At 43.9% G+C, this 9,406-nt stretch overlaps 1 protein-coding gene across 1 annotated transcript; it reads left to right on the top strand.

The window, feature by feature from the left end:
- The first annotated feature begins 358 nt into the window (after positions 1 to 358).
- Positions 359 to 9,338, top strand: LOC132468230 (calphotin-like). Its single transcript, XM_060065953.1, has 3 exons — positions 359 to 760; positions 4,005 to 5,660; positions 7,788 to 9,338. The coding sequence occupies exons 1-2, from the start codon at positions 673 to 675 to the stop codon at positions 5,657 to 5,659; spliced, it is 1,743 nt and encodes a 580-aa protein (XP_059921936.1). The 5' UTR covers positions 359 to 672; the 3' UTR covers position 5,660; positions 7,788 to 9,338.
- Positions 9,339 to 9,406: the final 68 nt, after the last annotated feature.

Below are 9,406 nucleotides of genomic sequence, written 5' to 3'. Positions count from 1 at the left end.
GTAAACCCAACAAAACAAGGTTAGGACGGGTTGGGACGACTCCAAAGAAAATCCTGAAGTAAAGAATGCAGACACAGATAATAATCTGGTACTTTGTTTAATGATTTCCTTTGACAGTATGTGCCCATTCCATTTGAAATCCTAAATAGCTAAATATTAAGTAAAGACTTTTATGTGGATTTTTCACCATACGCATCATTATTGAAATCCCATTTATTTAACACTGAATAAAGATAAGATGACGTGTAGAATGGTAAAGAATCCTCTTCATGTTGTTAAATAGGGGGAGGAGATCCCAGGCCCTGCCTCCTCGCCCTCCCCCTCCTCTTCCTCCTCCTCCACCTCCTCCTCCTCCTCCTCCTCCTCCAGTCACCACGAGAGTGTGGAAGCCCGTCAGCAGTGACTGTTCCTCAGTTAGCCAGTGTTGCTTTGCGAGGGCTGTGAGTCAGTGGGGGCTGAGAGGGCAGCAGGCCATGCATGCAACACACGACCAGACGAGACAAGGGGGGACCAACAACAGTTTCTCTTAAGGAACGTAAAGAGCTGCCACATGTGTTCTCTCCCTTGACCGTTCTCCTCGGCACAAACGGGAAGCAGCTGGGGTGCTTTGTGTGGTCCACAAAGGTTTCAAATAACTCCAGGCTCAACTCTTGAGGCACCCTCTGCCTCAGCATGGGCTGTTCGTCGTCCAGCGCGCAGGTTGTGGATGAGGAGAAGAGACCGGTCAGCAAGTTGGTGGAGAGCAATGGGAATACCGTGGGTAAGCATGAGAATGTTTACGTGTGTGACTTTTGCAACACAGGGATCACATTACCATTCCGATCCCTTTTTAGACCCCTGTCCCATTTCCTTCTGGGCTTAATGTTTCATATCCTCCTTGTTTAAAGGTCTGTATGCAATGATAAATACATGCTTCCTTACTGCATGAACACAGGCTAGGCTCGTCTGTTTTTCCACAGCAATGCCTTTACGAGGGGGGTGTGCCTACGCCTATAGTACACCGTGTGCTTTCTCCCCAGCTCATGTGTATCCTACTTCTCTGTGCCTTCAAAAAAAGATTGGAATCAGGCTGTGGGACTTCACTGAGTTTACAGTAAAGTAACGTCTTTAACTCATCATGGCATCTTTGCATTTATAGTTCCGAGCATTAAGTTCACAAGGGCACCGGGCAAAAGTGTTTACCTCTGCACATTCCATGAATCTAAAGGGGAAGTAGTTTAGGAGCTCCTCAGACCTGCTTGCTCTGGGAGCCGAAACAAGCTCCACAGGGTTCACCTCTAGCCTAAGGCAGAGGTTCTGACCTGACCTGTTTCTTATGTTACAGAGCCCCACATTCTTGTACCATTGTACCATTTTGTTTAACACTGGAATGCAATCCGATAGCTGCATCACTCGCCATGCATTGAGTCTATATCCCTTGCAGCTGTATTTTAGTATTGCGTGTGAATGTTCAGTCCTACCTTTGTGTAATGAAGGGGAGGTTCTGTTTTACCATGTAGAGCCCATGTTTGAATCTTATGTAACCACCCGCTGGCATGTGTGACACAGGACATGATTGTCTATTCATGGGTCAGTCCGTCTGGCACAGGGCTACTGCATAGCCTGGCAGTGTGGGATGGTACCATGTCTTCACGTACAGTATGTACTCCCATGAACACCGCCCTGTGTTTCAACACAGGGGACACGCAGAGTACATACTCAGCATGAGTACCCTCCCATGGGCCGCTCCACGCAGATGAATCAACATGGTGTTCAGAGCTGCCATGCATTGCTTTGACGAACAGGACGCTTGAAGCAAGCCACCACTTGATCTTTTAAAAAACAATATTGATTTCCCCGAGTCAGCTTCTGACAGGAGCCCGCTGATGTCATCACAACAACCAGGAGTGCCCAATCACTCACACACTTGCATGGATCTCAGAATACAGCAGTGCACCATGGCTGCATCTCCAATGAGTGCAGTGCGTTCACCAGCAACAACATGGTGCTCTGTGTAACTCCTCTCTGACTCCCACCTCACAAGCGTGCCACCTGACAAAATGCCACGTCTCATCGTCATGTCCCGGGGCATTACATCACTTGGACCAGAAGACTGCACTTATTGTGCGGTTTTCCCTGGCGGGCTTCTCTAATGGCCAATGCATGGATGGGTTATACATTATACATGATGGAGGACTGTCTCCACACCAGCTACAAAACCATCTGCTTGTCCCGTCCTCTGTCTACCCCCCCCCCCCATTCCCCCAGCACTCACGCATCCTCTAGCCACCCCATTGTTTTGACTGGGCTCTCCGTCATCTTTGGCTGCTGAATCGTGTTGACACACAGGTCATCCATGCCCGCGAGAGAAAGAGAAGCTGCCTCTGTCCCATCCAAAACACAACCCCTTGTTAAAATACAAGGGGTTCACCAGACAAGAGTGTTTTACAGTGTATGTGTGAGAAAGACTGAATAAGGAGGGAGGCGTTCCAGACAGTGGCGTAGAGAATCGGGGGTGCCAGAGAGAAGGTAGAGGATGGGCAGGCATGATAGACAGTGCTTAACACATCCTAGGGGGGTTGTATTCAAATGGAGGCAAAAACAATTTCTCAAGGGACATTTCTGCAATTCCAAGAGTTTTTTGTAATTCCTGCATGCACTCAGTCAGACTTGTTCCAGATGCTGCTGGTTGACTTTCACCCGCCACTCCGTCTGTCGGTAATCTACTCCTGGAACCAATAACCAGTAGTCCAGGGGTACTTGTGTGCCGTTGTCTTTCATACAGACTTCCCACAACAAAAACATTCTATGTTCACACTAAAACACATTTCCATATCCTTTTTTATCTCACTCACTGGAGTCTTTCAACCGCATCTACTCGGCTGATATTTATTTCTGTTTATCGGCTCGTTTCCTGCAGCGTGAGAGCCTGCTGCATTCCCTTCCGCTCAGTGCGCCCCACTCTGTTCATCCCGTCTGTCAAAGCGATGAAATCAGGAAGCCGCAGCCAACCCAAACCGGCCCGAACCATCCATGCATTCACCGAGCTGAAACAAACACGTCCCTACCTCCGTCACACAACAGCCACCAATGCTTTCCACACTGTTTGCGCTAATAGTCTAATTTTATTTAAAAAGGGGATATTGTGATATAAGACAAACCTAGGTTGTTCCTCTTGTAACTGTTTATATGTAACGTGTTGTTCTCTGAGCTACTGGAATTTCAGGCCGAGAGATGGTTATGTAGAATAGACCAATAGCTCTACTGTGCACCATTTATCTGAGGGTAGGAATCGAATAATAGGAAGACATGTTGAGTAATAAGGAGCAGTGGGAGCATTTAATTTCCTCCTTCAGCGCATTTCTCGCCTCAGGACGAGAGACCAACGTCAGCTGCGGAAATTAAAGAATGTTCTCTGTAGCAACATGCTTAAAAATGATAAAATTATAGCTTACTATTACCTTACTTGATCTCTTCCTGTACATGATTCTGGGGCCTCCTAGACGCACACAGGATAATTGCATGAATCCATATTAAAGGAAAGAAGGGGTAGCCAACAAGGTGACCGCGGGCACCTGGTCACCCGCAGGGAGCATGTGAGTCGCCAGCAGGGCATGTTCTATAAATAGCACAAAAAATATATAGATTGGAAAATTTGTGTTTATGTGTGGATAATGTATACAGTGTTTTCTTCTACATCTTTGCAATGTATTCACTTTCCTTAGATGCTGTGTGAAGACTGTTCCCTATCTATTCCTCCTTTACCACAATCATTTACTTGAAAGGTTTTCAAATGATGATTGTTGTTTAAATGAACCTTCCATTATTTTTGCTTAATTGTCATGGGAAATCTCGGAAGAAAAATAACTAACCAAGAACTGACTTCAATCTATCACTTTGTAAAGCATTAAACAATGGGTCACCAAAAGCATGAACCCATTGACCATACTACTAAACTATACAAGAGACAAGAGTCATTATAATATGTTTAAGGTTGTATTCTGTCTCTCTTGATTAAATTGTAGCAAACGGCGCCATCCTTGAAGACTCAAGGATCATTGAGGATCAGGTACTGCTGCCTGGGCAGACTTTCCTATCGGAGCTCGGTGGACCTAGTACCGAGGATGAAGCAGAGGAAGTGCTAATGGGCCTGGAGGCCGAGGAGGACCTGGGCTCTGGGGAAGACCTTCTTGCTGCTCTTGTGCCAGAACAAGAACCACAACCAGAACCATCTGAAGAGCCTGCTCCCTCTGATGAACCAGCAGCATCCCAAACCACTGTGACGATAGTGGAAGCACTGTTGCCGTTGGATGAAGCAGGCACTAATGAACCTGCAGCTTCAGATGCACCTTCTGAGGTTGAAGCCATTATTGAGAGCACAGAGGAAGTCCTGGCAGTGGAGCCTGATGTATCTGTTATCCAGGATGAACCTCCTGCGCCAGTTCAGGCCAAAGCTGAGTTGGTTGCAAATGTGGAGGCAGAAATCCCAGCAGCGAATGAAACCCCTATACCAGCTCCAAGTGAAGTTTCAGCACCAGCTGCAATCATTTCACCAGTAGAAGTTGAAACATCTCCGCCAGTTGAAACATCTCCACAACTTGAAACATCTCCACAACTTGAAACTACTCAACAAGTTGACGTTTCTGCCACAGAAGAAGTTTGCGCACCAGTTGATGTTCCTTCACCACCAGAAGTTTCAGCACCAGTTGAGGTTATTTCACAAGTAGAAACCTCTGAACAAGTAGAAGTTTCAGCAGCAGTTGAAACACTTCCAGAAGCAGTTTCAGCACAGGTAGAAGCCTATCCACCAGTTGAGGTTCCAGCAACAGTAGAAGTCTCTCCAGCAGTTGATGTTCCAGCACCAGTAGAAGTCTCTCCACCAATTGAGGTTCCAGCACCAGTAGAAGCCTCTCCACCAGTTGAGGTTTCAGCACCAGTGGAAGTCTCTCCACCAGTTGAGGTTCCAGCACCAGTAGAAGTCTCTCCACCAGTTGAGGTTCCAGCACCAGTAGAAGTCTCTCCACCATTTGAGGGTCCAGCAGCAGTAGAAGTCTCTCCACCAGTTGAGGTTCCAGCAGCAGTAGAAGTCTCTCCACCAGTTGAGGTTCCAGCACCTGTAGAAGTCTCTCCACCAGTTGAGGTTCCAGCACCAGTTGAGGTCTCTCTACAAGTTGAGGTTCAAGTACCTGTAGAAGTCTCTCCACCAGTTGAGGTTCCAGCACCAGTTGAGGTCTCTCCACCAGTTGAGGTTCCAGCACCAGTAGAAGTCTCTCCACCAGTTGAGGTTCCAGCACAAGTAGAAGTCTCTCCACCAGTTGAGGTTCCAGCACTAGTAGAAGTCTCTCCACCAGTTGAGGTTCCAGCAGCAGTAGAAGTCTTTCCACCAGTTGAGGTTCCAGCACTGGTAGAAGTCTCTCCACCAGTTGAGGTTCCAGCACAAGTAGAAGTCTCTCTACCAGTTGAGCTTCCAGCACAAGTTGAAGAAACAGTCCAAACCTTGGCCATTGATCAGTCAATAATCGATTTACAAATCGCTGCAGCTACAGTGCCAGAAGTCCTACTGATGTCTCTGGTTGCATTGGACAAAACAGCTGAGCCAGCTGTGTCTCCTGAGAAAGAGGCTCCAGAACAATCTGCCTTAGCAGCTGCTAAAGTACCACCTGCAGAACCCACACCTTAAGGTATGCAACAGCAAGACTGACAAAACACACACATCTTCATTCATTCATTTTAGGGTGAAATGATTCTTTCAAATACATCACTAAAACATGGTTCGATATTCATGCACTTTGTCTGCACCACGTGGTGTTGAGAAGATGTGGCATGGTGATCTCATCATTATCGAATATAAATAAACCAGTCGGCCAGTCGAGTGATGATAATAGTTGGTGACAGCTGTGAGGGGGGCGGGCTCAAGACAGTTCATCCATTATTGATTGACCAGATTTAACGAAGCATCTGGTTACTGGAAAAACCTGTCCTGCTAATAGGACAGGATTTACAATATTAAGCCCACTTAAAAGTGCTTAACTTTCCTGATTGAGGTAGCAAGATGTTAGAGATGTTAAGGGAATAATCTGATGCATAGGTATAGTCAGAAAAGCAAAGGGAGATGAGTAATCACACATGTAGATATATATATATTCAGATAGACATAAGGATACTGATGGTGGGTGTTGGTTTTACTCTTGGTTAATATATGTGCAACTAAACATTGAGGGATCTAAAGCTTTTCAAATGAGATCAGATGCTTTTCACATCCTAGTAAACAATCAATGTTCAATCACTTAGTCTCGGAAGCAAATCCATCTTCTTAAGTTAGTTTAGTAACATGTCACATGTAAATATCTTGTGTAACATTTCCCATTTACACCTTACCCCTTAGCTTAGGTACCGATGTCATTGTTACAGTGGTGATATTCAACACATAGATAGCAGCATCACTGAAGGCAGGGTAACAAGTTAAGCATTCATCTGGTGATCTTGAACGATCCTAAATATTGATTGATTGATTACCTCTATAAAAATGCTATCTATGATTGGCTCTCATTGAGTGTGATGGGCTGAATTAGACGACAATAAGGGCAGCTATGCACGCACACACACACACACACACACACACACACACACACACACACACACACACACACACACACACACACACACACACACACACACACACACACACACACACACACACACACACACACACACACACACACACACACACAACAAATACCAGAGAAGGCTAATAGTGCTCTGTATTGTTAATAGGTTGCAGGAGTGTTCCCTGTTGCCAAACAATGTTGTGTATGTTGTGAATAACACTGCCAGGGCTAGTGTTAATGCCATTTATAATCTAATCATGCATAGTAACAAGATGTAATTATGAACAAAAGAATATTGTTTGGTCCTTGCAATATGATTACATTTGAATACAGAAGTTATGAGGTTGAATAATTCATGCTTTTCAATACACCACCTCAGAAGAAAACGTGTATCTATGATACATCCTCAGTTGACAGTACGGACCCTTATCAAACTGAGACAACTTGAAAAGTTAATGCAACAGATTTACTATATTTGTTTCTATCTTGCCTTGCGGGTTGGTAAACATGCCCATGTTATCCATCTAAAGGAGTGTCATGCCAGGTTGAGAACTGTTAGTCATGCGTAACAAGGATAAATACTTTTATTTAACAACACAATACTGTGTTGTTAAATAACAACACAGTATTGAAGCTTCAGAAAAAGTGTGCACAGTTTGATCTAAAATCGCTGGCATTTCCAGAGAGTGTCTAATGTAGTAATTTATTTTCAGTGAAAGGACATGTTCACACACACATACACGTGTGCATTTGGGTGCTGCTCACAAAAGTACATGTCTCCAGAGACACCTCGAAGACCAAGTTATAAGTAAACCGGTTAAGCAGGTTACATATGAAGGAATGCTGGCTACTCCTTTTATGGGATATGCAGAAGTCGTTGAGTATAATTACTGTCACTGAATATATTGTGATGCCATTACATAACTGAGAAGTGATGACCTCAAACTTTCTATATCTGTTGTGTGCATTTCTTTTCTCATTATGTTTGTGTGCATGTGTGTGTATGTGTGCATGTGTGTGTTTGCGTGTGCCTGTGCGTGTGTGTATGTATGTGCGTGTGTGTTTTTGTGGGCATGTGTGTTTTCCTGTGCCTTTACGTGTGTGTGTGTGTGTGTGTGTGTGTGTGTGTGTGTGTGTGTGTGTGTGTGTGTGTGTGTGTGTGTGTGTGTGTGTGTGTGTGTGTGTGTGTCTGATGAGTAGGGACAAGGCTGTCAGCACCACAGGTTCTCTCCAGGAACGGTGAGCTCCACAAAGGAAGCCTGGTGAGGACGAAGACCAAATACATGTGCGCTGGATCTGTCCACGGATCACATACTGCACTCCCTCAACCGACTCTGAGATAAATAACAAAGAATGCCCTCAAGAGTCACAGACACCAAATTAAACCCTAATGTTTGTCCCTGTATGAAGAATTTAATTGGATGTTCAAATCAGAAAGAACTTTGTTGTCTGATCAAAGCTAACCCTAACCTAATCTAATATTGATCAACCTTTAAATATCATCATTGTACCACAGATGGCCGGCAATTGTTTGTCTTTACCTGTGAAACATATCCATTGCAGTAGTCATAGGAGCGCCATGCAGGAAGAAGAAAAAAAAACTCAGAACATGTACATTCATGTATGAATCAGTGGAAACTTCTGGGAACTATAAAACACAGCAGCAAAACAAACATGTGGTTGGTTGTACATTGGTGAATATTCTAATTAAGTTCTTTACAGCTGTGATGTCACAGCATGTTTTGGAAGACCTCAAGTGCCTAAAGTAACATGCATAACAAACATGAATACTTAACACACATTAACAACTATTTTAAATATATTTTTTAATTGACATAATCACAACTGTATAAGGTCGGGTTCAAGGAAAACATGCCACGGATACGGCTACAGTGAATTAAGCAACACATTTTCATCAAGGCACCTGTTTCTTTGCATTTAAGATAATTTCTCACATGGTTTTTGTGTGTATGTTGAATGCTCACGTTTTCTTAACATATATATGTTTAAGAGGTACCATGATTGAAACTTTGTTAATGAATCAATAGTAAAAGTAATTTTCAAAATGTGTTTTGTACTATTAAGAGGTACTGTATGCAGTTTTTCTGTAGAACGTCATTTGAGAGGTCTTAAGCACAGAGGATTCGGTTCATTTAGTAGTAGATACTGGGATGTCTTTATTGGGAAAATACCATTTGGCTGGAGGAGCTAGAGCACAGAAATATGCCATCATGTCTCGTCCAAATGATATTGAGTAACCTGGCATAGGCGTTGTCACTATGCACAACGGAACGGATTGGATTCTACAGCAGGAACAAATAACTCAGATAAAATTTGCATTTAGGTGATTTTCCTGACGCTTTTATCCAAAGCGACTTATTCACACATTCACACACCGACGGCGGAGTCAACCATGCAGGGCGACAGCCAGCACATCAGGAGAAGTTAGGGTTATGTGCCTTGCTTAGGGACACTCGACGAGGAGCCGGGGATCGAACTAGCAACCTTCCGGTTACCAGTCAACCCGCTCTACCTCCTGAGGTCCTGAACACGCAAAGTGGACTATATTTATGTTACAAAAATTTGGTAGAAGATCATAATCTTATTTTTCAACATTTAAAAGGTAATATGTTTGTTACTGTGACTTGAGTCAAAGCGAGGTTGGAGTTTTGTAACATTGTTTTTTCTTTTTCAAGTGTATCAACAATGCCGCTAACCTTTTAGTGTGCAAAATAAAGCTTTATAGACTAATGAGGGACTTTCTGGTGTTTTTTTTCAGTTTTAATGTTGAGGGATAAAAGTTATTGGTAAAAGTAGCA

This window comes from Gadus macrocephalus, chromosome 11, assembly GCF_031168955.1.
Source record: "Gadus macrocephalus chromosome 11, ASM3116895v1".
Lineage (NCBI taxonomy): Eukaryota > Metazoa > Chordata > Actinopteri > Gadiformes > Gadidae > Gadus > Gadus macrocephalus.
Note: the sequence above shows the minus strand (reverse complement) of the source record. Positions and strands in the feature narration are given on the sequence as shown.